Raw genomic sequence first — 14,243 nt, 5'->3', positions numbered from 1 at the left:
ACACACACAACCTTGCAGCACACACGCGGGGGTGAGGGACAGGCAGGCCAAGGTCCGACCAGAGAACTTGGCTCAAAGTCGGGGTAATACTGTCCCATGAGAGTGGCCTAGCACAGGGACAGAGCTGCCAGACTGTCCTGTTCAGCATCTCACCCACAGAGAAGGGAAGGAGGTGATAGATCATCTTTATAGGGCTGAGAAATTGCTGCCCAGCTTCAAGCAGCATCTGCGGTCTAAAGCACCACTAGTAGCCAGTGGAGCAACATGATCAGCTTGAGCGCTTGTGATAATGCTAAGGATGTTTTCCTCCCCCCTTAGAAGCATATAGTCCATCTGCACTCACCGTTCATCGAAACAAAGATTCTCAACAATCTTTGCAGCCTGCTTTTGGGGTTTAGCTGTTAACTTTGTTTTTAAGGGAAATTTATGACCCTCAGTAGTTTAGACTGCTTGTTGTGAGACCAGTAAGTGTTCTTTCCAATATAAACGGAGAGTACTTTTTGAAAGTCTGACTACTCTGAATTGCTAAACCGAAAGCCAGGAGCGTTGGCGAGCAGCAGACTGCTCGCTCTGCCCAACACCAGCAATCACCGTCAGCTGGGAACCCCATGTGGCACCATCTCCGATGGTCAGGATTACTGCTGGTCTTCCTGGGAGGTTTCTTAAATATGAGCTAAGCACCTAAAAACTACCTAGCTAGATCAAACTATCATGTCCCATCCTCTGTTTGTGCCAGTGAGCAGAGTCAAGACCTTAGAAAAAGTCATAAAACCAAGTAGTCTGTGGGGGCTGCTCCAGAGGTAGAAAGATGCATGTTCAGGGAGATGCTTGCAGATAATCTTTGACCTTGCGCCTGCGAGACACTCGCATTCACTGTCAGGGGAACCAACACAGGAACATTCTCGGTGACACGGAGCAAACCAGGGTCCGTGCTGGTCTGGAAGGCAGATTTTCAAACCGCTCGCCCTGTTCTCCAGCCTCTGGGCAAGCTGCTCTCGCACCCACTCATCCAGGGCTCCACCAGTTCATCTCGCCTAACCGCGATACGCAGCTAGTCCAGATCTGGCACCTAAAGCCAAAACCCGAAGGGGTGTGTGTGTGTGTGTGTGTGTGTATCTATATATATCAGCGTCGAAACAGATGGTGAGCGCGCGAGCGTGGGAGTGACAAGCGCAGTAGGCTCTGGCAGGACACCTTTGCGTTAGCGAGTTGTACGAAGACTTCCTAGTGACGGTTTCATAGATTTTTTTAAGCTAAATCATCCACCGCTTTCTGACAGAGTCAGGTTAACACACACTGATTTATGCACAGGAAAAGGCAAAACGCAGACCTACATGTCTTACCAGCCCTCTAAAGGGAAGAGGAAAAAAATAATAAATACCCATAAAAGCAAACAGCCCGGCCATTAAAACGACAAAACCAGCACTAGACTCCCTCAGACAACGCTGCCAATGCCCGATAGCTGCCCGATTCCCCGAGAGCTCCCGGCCAAACAGGCGACGGTCGGGACGTGCCGTAGAAAGCCGTGAAAGCGGGGGGAATTAGCACCAACCTGGGAGCCGCTCCCGCCGCGGACGTGACGCGCCGGCGGGCCGGCCGCAGCCGGCCGCTCCCTTCCCCGCTGCGGGTTGATTTTGCTCCCGTTTCTTAGGCGGCGCGTTCGGTTTACGGCCTCCGAGCCGTCGCCGTCCCGCAAGCCCTGCCCGTGCGGCGCGGGTGGCGGCAGCAAGCCGGGCGCTGCCGGGTGGCTTCCTCCCGCGTCCTGCTCCGGGGGTTTCGCTACCTTGAAAGCGCCTGCACGGGGTGAAATCCTGGAGGGAAACGGACCTTTTAATAGCACGAGTCTGAAGTCACGAAAGAACCGCGCTTTTTTTTTTTTTGAAAGCAAAGAGCTTGCTTAGAGAAAAGAACAAAAGACAGGAAAAAAAAAAAAAGAGACCGTCGTCGAAATCGGCGTCGATCCCGAAGCGCGTCCCTCGCGCGGGCGCTCTGCCGGCTCCCGGCCCCGGGAGCTCCGCGACGGGCCGCGTCCGCGCAGGGCCTCGGGGAGGGAGGGACGGGGGGGACGGAGCTTTTCCAGCAGGCCCCCGCGGGCGAGATCTTTGAAAATCCCTTAGAAAGCTTCGGCCCGAGCGGGAAACGGCCCCGCGAGCGGGACGGCGCGGGAAGGGCCGAGGGGGCTCGGCCGCCGCCGCGGCTGCCCCGGCCCCCCCGCCCGGGGGCAGCTCCCCGCCGCCAGGGGCCCAGGCGCCGCGGTGGAAGGCGCTGCTGCCTCGGGGTCGCGAGAACCTTCCGGATTTTCAGCCGCCGCCGCCTCTGCCCGCAGGCCCCAACACCTACGAGGACGCGGCGGCGTACATCCAAGCGCAGTTCGAGAGCAAGAACCGCTCCCCCAACAAGGAGATTTACTGCCACATGACCTGCGCCACGGACACGAACAACATCCAGGTGGTGTTCGACGCCGTCACCGACATCATCATCGCCAACAACCTGCGGGGCTGCGGCTTGTACTGAGCCCGCCACCCGCACCCCCACCCCCCGGGCGGCGGCGGCGGCTCCCCGGGGCGGCGGCGCGCGGAGAGGCGAGCGGGGAGCCGCCACACGGCCACGCACGCGCCGGCCACAGCGAAACCGCCAAACCCAACGCGGGGGGGGGGGGAAGAGAGGGGGAAAAAAAAAAAAAAAAAACACACACACACCTTAAACCATAATCGTGCAAAGTTGGTAAATAAAAAGGCATAATGAAAAATTATATATATAAGTATATATATACATATATATATATTATATATATATAAAGGAATCCGCAACCACCTTTTTAGTTCGTCTCAAAGAGCTGTGGGCAGAACTGGTTTCCCGGGCAGATTCCAGCCCTTCCTAGTTTTAAAAAAAAAAGAAAAAGAAAAAAAAAAATCACAGAAATTGGAAACGATCGGTTAAATAAGCCAAGAAAAGTCCCACGGGGGTTCGGAGGCGGCCTGCCCACCTTTTTAGCCCGAAGGAGCCCGCGAGTTTCTGAAGGAAGCTCTTCCCTTGGGCGTACAGCGGCCGCGTTGCTTTTAACGCGGGGACGGCGGCGTTTCGCAGCCCACCAGACCCTGGAGCCGGTGCGGCTTCTCCTCCTGTGATTTCTTTGACCGGGTGTTTTTTTTTTTTTTAATTATTATTAATTATTCTTGCTATTCTTGTTTCTCGCGTGCCGAAAGCCGGGCTGCCGCCCCAGCCGCGTGCGGGGCCGCGCTCGGGCTGCGTTTCCAACCTGAAGAGATGTAAAGAAGAAAAAAAGGAAAAAAAAAAAAAAAAAAAAAAAGGAGGGAAGGGGGGAAAGGGAGAGGAAAAAAAAAATCCCCCCTTACCACGTGTCACAGCTAAAACGGGAAAGGAAAAGAGGGGCCTTTCCCCGGCCGCGGCGGCGCTCGGAGGCCGTCTCCTCGCCCCCTCCCCGGGCAGCAGCGCGCCGCACTCGCTCCCCCGGCGCTTTTGGTTTCTTTTCCTTCTTTTCCTTCCGTGTTTTTTTTTTTTTTTTTTTTTTTTTTTCCCTTCCTTTTCACTTGCACCCCGCTTTAGGTCAAGGCCGTGTGCCTGCACCCTCCCGCGGGCCGGCTCTTCGGAGCCCGGCGCCCACCTCCCTCCCGGGGGTCTTCCCCCCTTCTTCTTTCGTTCCTCCCGAGTTTCGCAGCTCTTTCCTCCGAGTCGTCTCGCGCTCTCCAGGTTTGTATCGAAAAAAAAAAGCACAGCCGTCTTTTGGCCAGCAGCGGCCTGTTCATCCAGAGATCTCCCTTCTTTCGACTTTTTTGCTCTGAAAAAAAAAATACCGTGTACTACATACCAGATAGGCTTCCTCTTCTTTTTCTTTGGGGTTGATTTGGGAGTTTCTGGGAGGGTTCTATACATACATATATATATATATAAAATTTTTTCTTTTGGTTTAAGTTTTTGTTTTGTTTTGTTTTTATTAATTTTTAAACTCTTTCCAGTGAATGCTTTTTTGTGCTGCTTTTTTCTTCCTCCAGTCCTCCCTTTTAGTGAATGGTGTTTTTTCTCTCTCATGTGGGGATGTTTGTGCTGCAAAAAAAAAAAAAAAAGGAAAAAAAAACACAAAAAAAAATACAAAATAAAATAAAAAACCAAAAAAACTTAAAAAACAAAAATGCAAGAATGAAAATAATTTAAAAATTTTAAAACACACACACAAAACCACAAAAACAAAATCGAATGTAGTGTTTACATCAAAGCCACCGTTTTCATGACCGACCCTTCGTCATTTCTACTTTGATTAGTAATCCGACGTCTTCACAGTTTCACTTTTAAGAGTTACCTTTGCTGAAGAAAAGCAGTCACACCTGTTTAAAATAAAATGAATAAATAAAGAGGAAACTAAAATATTATATATATATATAAAGCGCCAGGTCTTTCTAAGCCTTTCTATTACCAATCAGTGAGGTTTCTGTGATATATTACACACTGCCAATCTTTCTCTGACTAATGGAAAATTCATGTGTAGCTCAATAAAGAGAATGTTTGTCTGTACGCCTGGTCTGTCACCTCCTGGCTTTCGGTCTAATTCTTTTGCTGTGTTTCTTGATTGGGTTTCTTTTCTGAGGGAAGAAAAAGTACAAAGGAAGGTGCTTGCGCTGCTGGAAAAAACGCCGTTGAAGATGTTTGGTGCGGGATTCTTTAGGAAAAAAAAGAGTTTTCTCCTAGGCAGGACAATAACGATTCGGGGCTTTGGTGGGATTTGGCATCGCAGGGCGCCCCGCTGTGTTAACACCCCATGGGCTCCCATACAGTCCAAGTGGCCACGTGCAGTGATTCAAGGTCTTGGCCCCTTGGGACACATCCAGACTATCCGCAGAAGGCTGCAAAGCCTAGTGTTAACCCAGTTCCCATCCCAAGTTGAACGCGTTACGCCTTAAATTCCTCCCCAGCCACTTAGTCTGATCGCATCACCCAGAGCGCTCGCTCGCCCACATCCTGGCCAGGCGGAAAGGCAAATTCCTGAGTCGCTCTTGCCCCTCATCCCATGTACAAAACAACAGGCCAACAACACTTCCATCTCACTGCAATCGCTTGCACGCATCATTGTTAAAAATAGCCAAAAGACAAGTGATTTAAGGGGAGAAATATAAACCCTGATAGCAACAACGCCATTCCTGCCTCCGGCGTTTCACGTCACAGTCGGAGGAGCACGGCAAAACAGGCTAAAGCGAGACAGGAGCATGGGATAGTCTGGCTAGGCAATAAATCCAGTGAAAAATGTTTGACAAATGCTGATTCAGATTAAAAAGCAGAATTGATTTTGAAGAATGTTTTTGGACCTGTCTCACTCACTTTCCATAAATGTTCTGCTTAATGAACCATCAGAAGGCCTGTCTAGTAAAATCAGAAACACATTTCAGACAATATTTGCAGAAAACTAATTTTGGACAAATAAAGCTGCTATTTGCACTAAGTTCTAAGACTCACATCAGTCAAGATTTTGCATCTCGTGAAAGCTGATGAGTACATAAAACCCAAGAAAAGCACCAAGGTATAACTGAAGAACCACGAAGACTGCACACAAATCATTTGTGGATGAATTCCTACAGTCATGAAATTTCTGATCCTTGCAGAAATTCTGCAAACAAAAACAGGTAGAAAAAAGGTACATTTACAAGTTCAGCACTTACCATCTGATGGACAAACTGCATCAGGCTCCCCCAGGGTCCGTCCATCTCCCTGGACAGGAAAAGGCAGAGCAACACCCTGCGTTTCTGCTCACTCATGAGAAATATCAAATTAATTCCTCATGTTGGTAGAGCCGCTCTAGGTTGCCACGCTGACGTTTTACTTTTCCACGAGTGCTGTACGGTTAGAAGCGCATGGCGGGTTTTGCAGAGCTGCGTCAGCGGTAAGCCTTTGCAGCTCGTGTGCATTTGAGGGTACTGAATAACCGATCTCAATTAGGGGAGATTCACGGAGGACAAGATTATTTTTGCTTCATCTATACTTCAAAGCCCTCAGTTTCTCTCGATGATAGCTGTGATGCTGAGATTTTCAGCTGCTGCAATAGGAATAGTGAGACCAAGAAGACTCTCACTATCTGAAGTCAGCTCCTAAATTCAAGTATTGTGCATTAAAAATCCTACAGATGACTCAAACTGCATTAGAGCTTCACTTGTAACCAAAAGAAAACCAAAACCAAAAACCCCACAAAACCTCCCCAAACAAGAAATAAAAAGGAAGTGTCTATTACTGTGTGCTGGGGAAGAAATTCACTTCTATTCATTTCAACAAGAACACCATCTACCGCTATTTAACCAACACATTCATGTTTTAGGTTTTGAGCAATGTAAACACTACCACCAAGGGCAACGAGTTAGAAAGAGATTTCCCAAGGGGAGGTTTGTCCTGCAGCTGCTAACCGCAGAATTTCTTGGACCTCCCTCAGAGATAGCTGGTATAGACCACCAGCACAGAGAGAATCCAAGGAGAGACACACTGGGACACCAAGCCAAGCCTCTCATCTTGGGCTTGAGTCAGGTCTGTGTCATATTGTCTCAAATGGACACGGTGGACTCATCTATGGTAAAGCGAGTTATTCGGCTGGCTCCTTCGTTTTGCAGATCCTGTAAGACGCCAGAAGCTCAAAAACATCTAAGATTTTTTTTCTCAGAGATGTAGGGGAAGGTTACATTCTCCAAGAAAGGTAACATTTTCTCCCCACAAGAATAACCTGTATCTTTTAGTATTCTTTAGCCAAGGTCCACAGGCCCCTGTGAAAGCCTTGATTGCAGACAGGAAATTACCGGGCAATGGTGCAGCTACATTTCTGATGTACAGCAAAACTAAGTAACTTGTAATTCAGACAGTGCATTGTTTTAGCCAGGGAGACGCAACTTTAAGGTTGACCCTAGTGATTAGCTTACCCCCTAGCTCAGAAGCCTCCAAAAAGCTCTGCAGCTACTGTGTACGCTCAGAAATGCATCTGGCTCTCTGAAAGCTGCTCCAGGCAGATGCATGGTAGAGTCAGCTTGGCTGCACTGCTCTCACCAGCTCTACACTGGACCCAAAGTCACTGCATGGACTGGAATTCAAGATGAGCAACAATTCTCCTTTGGACTCTTTCTCATCTCCCTTTACAAGGGAAGGTCAGTGCTGGAGAGCCTGTTACACCAGGTAGTTAAGGAATTTTTTGACAGGAACATAGACTGTAGAAATACTGCCCAAATTTGCCTCTGGCACACACTCCTGGACAAACACTGGACCAACCTAGCAGTGAAATTTTAAGCTCTCTGAGCTGAGGGACGCTCTCCACAAGTACCATTTTAGAAGCCACTGGTCTATGACAGAGATCTAAATTATGCCTTGGCAAAAAGAGGTAACTTGGGATGGCCTCATAATCCTTGATCAGTGATGCAGTGGCAGCTAGCAACAGAGACAGAGAATTTTAGGGGGTAAACACTACTGCACCCCGGTTAGAAATGGAGAGACTCCCATTATGTTCATCCCGATGTACCTCACTGATTTTTCATACCACAGCATCTGGCCAGACTAGAGAGCAAGATAATTGCTGATGAAATACAGGAATCACCAAGACCTACCAGTGCAAACACCTGGAACCGGTCAAACCATGAGAATACCCAGGATAGGAGACCACCTTATGGAGCCACCTTTACAAATCCCATCATAGGGGAAGTAGGGAGGGAAGAGGTTTTTCTCCATAGAGTCAATATGGCAGCATCTTCCTTTGGGGCTGGTAACCAACCAGATAAGCATATAGAGGTAACGTTCAGCTACTGAAACGTGGAGGAGGCATAAGGTAACATCAGCTTTGGGATCACTGCTGGAACTATCCGGGAGAAACAGCTCGCCCGCATTCAGCCCAACACTCGTCCGCATTCAGAATTTTGAGCTCTATCAATGAGACCTTACATGGCAGTCCCATAAATGCAGAACTGTTGACCCATGTTAAATAGCCACACCAAGAAAGCAAGACGAAAAATGTACTGTGGTTAGACCGGCTGGCCTGAAGCCTTTAGACTGTACAGCATCACTAGCTGTGCCCTGGCATTTGGGCACCACAGAGCACAGCACAGCACGCACTATGAGCACGCTTTCATTCTCTGACCTCTTCTTTGGCAGCTCCATGTGCTCTCAGGGGCTGGTTTCTCACTAGTGCTTGGCAGAGCTCAGGCTGGCACTGTGCTCCTCATCTGCCTCTCAAACCACAGGAACACTTCCAGAGCCAGCTGGCCCACAAGGCTGACAGTCGAGGCTGATGAAGGAGCTGTAGGGAAGGTTACCTAAGAAGCCAGGACCCCCTACCTTGGCTTTACACCGAGCCTCCCACTGAGCTTCAACGCAGAGCTGGCCTGAACAAGAAAAAAAAAATGGTTAGAAAAGGATGCTTTTTCCACACCGCAGCATGTCCCATTCAGTGCGACAAAGGTATTTTTTCAAGATTCCTGCTGCTTACAGCTATTCCATGAGACAGAAGTAGCTCATATTGGCACTGGCAAAGTCAGTCAAGCTTCTTTTTGGGTGACCTCCATTTTCAGGGAAGCAGAGCCAGCCAACAGGCCACCACTGGTCCATGTCGTGCTGCTTCGCACAAACAAGCCTTTCATCGCTGAAGTAGGTCATTTTGTAAGTGAGCTCCAGGCAATGATGCCATCCAGCGGCTGGCCAGGGGCATCACAGAAGAGAGTTGAAAGCAAAGCAGGATAAAGCCACCAGAAAAAAAGTTGAATTACTCATCTGTAGTGCAATCTGAATAATCGTAGGATCTTTGGCAAGAGGGATTTATACAAGGCAGTCCCCCAACTTCTTTTCCTTCCTGCCTGACCTACTGGCGAACAAAGGAGCAATGAGCCTGCCACACCATTCCCATGTTCCACAACAGGGTCCCTTAAGGGGCAGAGAAAGGGGGGTTGACCAAGTACAGCTGCTTCACTACACCACCTTTCCAGGCCAACGTAAACATAAGGAATTAGGGAGCACTAGAACTAGGCTAAGGTGGAGGCTGCGCACCACAGCTCCACAGCAGAACCTTGGGCAAGGGGTAACAGCTCTTTGCCCTTTGCATTTGGGGAGGAGGAAGGAAACATCCTTAGCATTCAGCCTTCCCTTCACTGGCAGGCAGGCAAAGCAGGAGAAGACTTAGCACACCAATGACATTCCTGCAAGCCCAAAGCTACGTCAGAATCCACCACAGCTACAAGCATCCCCCTCTGCCTAGATAAAACTGGGAGTCATTTTGCGTCATCATGTGCGAGAACTCCCAGAAAGGCAGCGAGGAGGAGGAATGTAAACCCACAGAGAAGTATTTCTACTCTGTAGATGACTACTGTTTCCTCTTTACCTTTCTGCACTCCAGAGGTACCTAGGTTCTTGGACATTTCAATAAAGGACTAAGTTCTACATATTGGTCACACATACAACAGCTCTCATCTTTTAAATATGCTGCCAGACAGGTCAAAACTCAACACTCCCCGCCCCCTTTAAAAGCAAACAAAACCACCAAAAACCAACCAACCAACCAACCAGTTCCTCCAGACATTTTCTCTTCCACTTTCTTGTTTGCAGCATAAATGAATTGCAGTAGCAATAACCGGTCTACAACCAAAGGCTTGGAAAAACTTCTCAAAACTTAATATTAGGCAGTAGTATTCTCTTTTGTTGTGACAGAAAGGAGCAGTGGGTGGCAAACTGCAAATGCTACATTTAAAAACCAAACACATGCTAGGAACACGAGAGGTCACATTACAGAAATTCCCAAACAATTTCCAACACTGACCAAGATTTTATTTTTATTTTTTAACAATAAAAACAAACAGCTGTGCTCTGAGCAAAACCAAAGATCTCCAAAAAATTCTTTGAAGTTTACTAATAGCATTGCAAAGTAAGGCTTCCCAAAGAGTTTTATTGAAATAAATTATTTTCACCTAAACATTGATGCAACTCCTTTCATTAAATTCACCTTTAAATGTCCTAAAAACTAACAGTAAAAAAAAAAAGTTACCAATAATTCTAGATAATACTGGGCTCCTTCTAAAGGGCAGTGATACTAGAACTCATTCTTCAAACTTAAAAATTAAGTCACTGCCATGTAAAACTCAACTATGTAAGCTAGCACTGGCGGTTCCAAGTGTATCTCATGTCAGAAGTTCTTTAGAAAAATCAAGTGTTAGGAGATTGGACTGCAGCTAGCCTAAGGTCCAGCTGCCCCAATTCTTCTAGTCTTTCTGAATAAACTCAGGGAGACGCTGTGGGGTTAAAAAATGAAATAAAATGCAAGATATCAGAGTTATCTCTAGCCTCTTCAAGAAGTCCCATCCGTATTGCTCTAGAGACCAGAACGCCAGGCCTTTCAATTGTATCCCACTGGCATATCATAACACTGAATTCCAGGGGTTTATAACTTTGCCTTGTGCCCCCTTTTCTTCACTTTACTCCTCTCTGTCTCCCACTTGTTTCTGGTCATAAAAGGCAAAGGAAAATAGTGCAGCCCTGGGAAGTGAACAGAGCTAAAAGTCAGCAAGTACAGAAAAGCCCAGAAACAGTGAACAATTTTATACTAGAATCAACGTGAATTAGCGCTTCACTGCAGAATTCATGGTCTTACTTTTTTCTATTTTACGTAGCTAGGCAACTTCCATCCAGGCTAAGAACTCACTTTCCAGGAATACTACTCCAGCCCTTCAAGCAGGCCTATGTAACACTCTTCATTCACTCTTGATACAAACAGTAACTTAAGAGCAGATGCCTGCTCACCTAATACAGCGTTTGCTGCAAATTTCTAAGCTTTCTTCTCTTCTTGGAATGACTATCCCTGATCTCAAGCTAAACATGCCAGGGCCCTCTGTGACCTGTACACACACCTGCTAATTTGGACACGCTCTTTCCCCAGCCTTGGGTGTGCAGTCAGCCTAATACCTCATGCTAGCTGCAGAAATCACACCCATGGTTTAGAAATTGCCTTCGTTTGCGGAGGGGATCAACGTCACATACAAAATATTACAAAAAAGGTTAATTTGTCAGCTGTCCAAACATTATTAGACCACATGCTTTATACAGCAGAGAGGCAGCCAGCTCACTCAGCAGCACAGCTAGCTGAACTCTGACGAGACACTTTCCTGCTGGTATAGAAAGCGCAGGTTTCCTTGTATTTAATTTATTTATTCAACATTGCTCACGAGGCAGAGAAGAGGGAGCGGCTGTGAGCGCTAAGAGTTTTGTTGCATCTGAAGTCTCCGTTCGGCAGCAGCAGCTAACGTTCTGCGACGCAGGGTGACGGGATCAGCGGAAGCACCCTCAGGTGGAGGGGGTTTCTCTGTGATCAACTCCTCATCAGAGGCTTTGTTTAAATAGCGCCTACAGGAGGACAAAGGAAAAGATGAGTAAGTAGAACCCACCTCATTTTTGCTCTGGAAAATACCTAGCTGGTACATCCAGGAAATAAGGGAGATTAAAGACATATTGAAAGTAGGAAAATACTTTTGATACATATACACTACATACTCCCCAAAAGGCTCATATAACCTGTTCTACGCTTTATACAGCTATCAGAAGCCCTTAATTTTTGTGCAAGACTCTCTGCATACAAGATGGAGCCAGTTCTATAGGTCTGGGCTCTATTCTTAGCTCGGTGATTCACTGAGAATTCAGACGAGTTACTTAATCTCTGTCTCCATTATTCCACCATTTAAGATGAGGCATTGTCTACCATAAAAATTCATTCACCAGCGTTAACAGCAAGTCTTTGAAGAGGTGCTAAGGCTGCAAAGTGTAAGATAATGCAAAAATACAAGGACCAGCTTCCAGATTTCACACCCCAATACATTACAAAATACAGTAGTGTGGAATTCCACAGCTCTTAAAAAACATAGGAAGGGAACTAGTAAACCAGAACATAAAAATACTTTGCCTCCCTGAATGACATTTTTCAAATGTCAAAGAAAATGATTCTGGCAGCAAGCCTATTTATAGACAAACTCTTAAAAGCTGCTGTCCCACCCATTATTCACACGGGAGCATTTCAATTTGCCAAGGAAACCTAAGAACATGAGCGGCCTATCTGTTAACACCGAAGGATGCATAACCCAACACATTTTTGTAGACTCTTTCAGTATTTTCCCTAAGATACAAAGATAGAGACAGCATTTGATCAAGACAAATGCTAAATAAAAGTTTCCTTTATATCATCAATGTTTTTCCTTCTCTTGTTTTTTTTTTAATCAATATTGGACATTAGCAAACTTCACGAGAATGACTGTAAGTCATGTAAAAAAAAAAGTTATATTCTACATATAACATCTTTAATTAGCTGGGTTAAAATATATATACATATATATACACATACATATACATATATACATACATTTGTATATGTGTGTGTATATATATATATATCAGTATATACATACATACATATATATATATATATATATATATATATATATATATATATATCAGTTCAAGTCTGTCACTATCGCCTAAGAAGTGTTGACTTGCCAGTTAATCCTGAGTTCCTTTGAGGTGCTTTAGTAAGTAATATTCTATCAACCTATGCCACTTAGTGCTAAAGACACCCTGTATTTGAAAAGAGTGATGTCCAACAGTAATTTCAGCTGTAACAGCATACATAGTGTAGGCTGACATCTTTGCTAGAAGACAAGCTACCGATGTACTAGAGAACTCAGCAGAACTAACGATCTCTTGCTTGTTATACGACCAAACTAAAACTCATAGATGCTTGCAAAATCATGCTATGATTTCAAAGATCTTTGGATCACCTAGTCAGGAAGCCCTGTCTGTGTTGGGATCTATGACACTATTTCAGAATTGGGCTCATCAGCAATGGTTATTTTAAAACGTATTCTCAGCCTGCTGTAGCAGATGCATTCATTTTTTCCACTGTATTTTGCAACTACTCAACCTCCCATTGGTCATAATCCATTTGAAATTCATTCTGGGATTTATAATTGAGTGGCTTGGCAACAGTTTCAGGGAGGAACATACTTCCGAGCTTGCTGCAACAAGTCCTCCTTCCGCTGAACCAACATACGCTGCCTTTCATCAGCTGACTTTGAAAAGCGACTTCCTCTGGCCTCAAAATCTTCTGTTTCACTAGGTTCTGCTTCCATTTCACTGAATTCCACCATTTCCTCCAGTTTTGAATTGAGTTCAAGTGGCACTCTCTCAGTCTAAAAGAAGGAAGGGTGAGGAAGGAAAAGAGGAAGAAAAAGAAATCATAAGTCTGGAAAGTTTGCAAATAGGGCTTCTCTGCAACTAACATAACAAGCTATAAAGAGCTGTGATTTTCAGATACACTGGAGGAAAATGGACTCTCACCTATTTACCCAATTCTCTTTGTTCCCCTTTAAAAAACCCAGTCAAAATAAACAAAGGTAATTCAAAACATGTTCAAAGAATCAGTATTCTATAAGGCTGCATGTTTTATTCCATGTTTGAAAGTGATCTCAGAGATATAAAAAATTAATTACTCATAATTAACGCTCTCTCAAAGTGTGGTAGTTGATATAATGAGATTCTGGAGCTGGCTTGATAAGCAATGCAACAGTAAGGAGTTCCAAAAAATGCCCAGAAATCCATACACTAAGAAAAGAGTATCAAACATATCTGCAAAGAGGATGGGGCAATTGAGACAGGAATTTCTGATGGTGCAGTTCACCAGGTTCTGCAGCACCCAAATTATCATGTGTTTGGACTGCTGGGGCAAGGCTTGCAGCTGTCCCAAGCAGTGCATGCCACTAAAGGAAGCTAGCAGCCCCGTTCATAGTACCTCCTCGCCCTTGACAGCTGGCCGACAGTGCTTACGTGAAAATTGAGTTGATGAATGATGACACTGATAAACTAGCATAGGTGAAATCATGTACCCTGATCACATTCTGTCATAAAGTATCAGGTCAACTCTGCAGGGGAAAAACAAGATGCTGCTAAACACAGTAACTTCAAAAAACAAATCACCTCAACCAAGAACAACGATGCAGTCATCACTTGGTATTCCAGCAGATCACTCAAACAAGTAGGATGCCTAAGAGAAGTATTACTCTAGTCAGTTCCTACAGTCTAGTTTTGGATTCCTGGTACTCCAACTGTGCGAGCCTCAATGGCCAGTCACGTGTACAGAGCAGTGGACCCACTGCGTAGGTCCCAGCAGGCTGGGCTCAGCAGTATTACAGTGTGCAACGCACAGGTTTTAACAGCTGACGTGCAAAACGAGTTGAGTCATTCCAAAG

At 45.8% G+C, this 14,243-nt stretch overlaps 2 protein-coding genes and 1 long non-coding RNA gene across 5 annotated transcripts in view; 1 reads left to right on the top strand and 2 right to left on the bottom strand.

The window, feature by feature from the left end:
• The window catches only part of GNAO1 (G protein subunit alpha o1), a 157,749-nt gene extending 155,110 nt beyond the window's left edge, over positions 1-2,639 (top strand). Inside the window, exon 8 of the mRNA XM_062586821.1 lies at positions 2,327-2,639. Within this exon, the coding sequence (XP_062442805.1) occupies positions 2,327-2,514 (188 nt within the window). The 3' untranslated portion in view covers positions 2,515-2,639. The remainder of the gene's footprint in view (positions 1-2,326) is intronic.
• Positions 2,640-4,157: 1,518 nt separating this feature from the next.
• LOC134146401 (uncharacterized) lies at positions 4,158-9,329 on the bottom strand. 2 transcript variants are annotated; one of them, XR_009959837.1, is made up of 4 exons: positions 8,459-9,329; positions 8,111-8,354; positions 5,467-5,617; positions 4,158-4,343 (listed from the first exon to the last, which is right to left on the bottom strand). It is a non-coding gene; the product is annotated as an uncharacterized LOC134146401 (long non-coding RNA). The 2 variants fall into 2 exon arrangements; XR_009959838.1 differs by lacking the exons at positions 4,158-4,343; positions 5,467-5,617 and adding an exon at positions 5,687-7,146 and having other exon boundaries at positions 7,584-8,354.
• A 435-nt stretch (positions 9,330-9,764) lies between these two features.
• Positions 9,765-14,243, bottom strand: part of AMFR (autocrine motility factor receptor) — a 30,036-nt gene continuing 25,557 nt past the window's right edge. For both annotated transcript variants that reach the window (XM_062586818.1, XM_062586819.1), the window contains exons 13-14: positions 13,003-13,187; positions 9,765-11,355 (exon numbers count right to left, since the gene is read on the bottom strand). In XM_062586818.1, the coding sequence (XP_062442802.1) occupies positions 11,208-11,355; positions 13,003-13,187 (333 nt within the window). In that variant the 3' untranslated portion in view covers positions 9,765-11,207. The remainder of the gene's footprint in view (positions 11,356-13,002; positions 13,188-14,243) is intronic.

This window comes from Rhea pennata, chromosome 13 (genome assembly GCF_028389875.1).
Source record: "Rhea pennata isolate bPtePen1 chromosome 13, bPtePen1.pri, whole genome shotgun sequence".
NCBI classification, from domain to species: Eukaryota; Metazoa; Chordata; class Aves; order Rheiformes; family Rheidae; genus Rhea; species Rhea pennata.
Note: the sequence above shows the minus strand (reverse complement) of the source record. Positions and strands in the feature narration are given on the sequence as shown.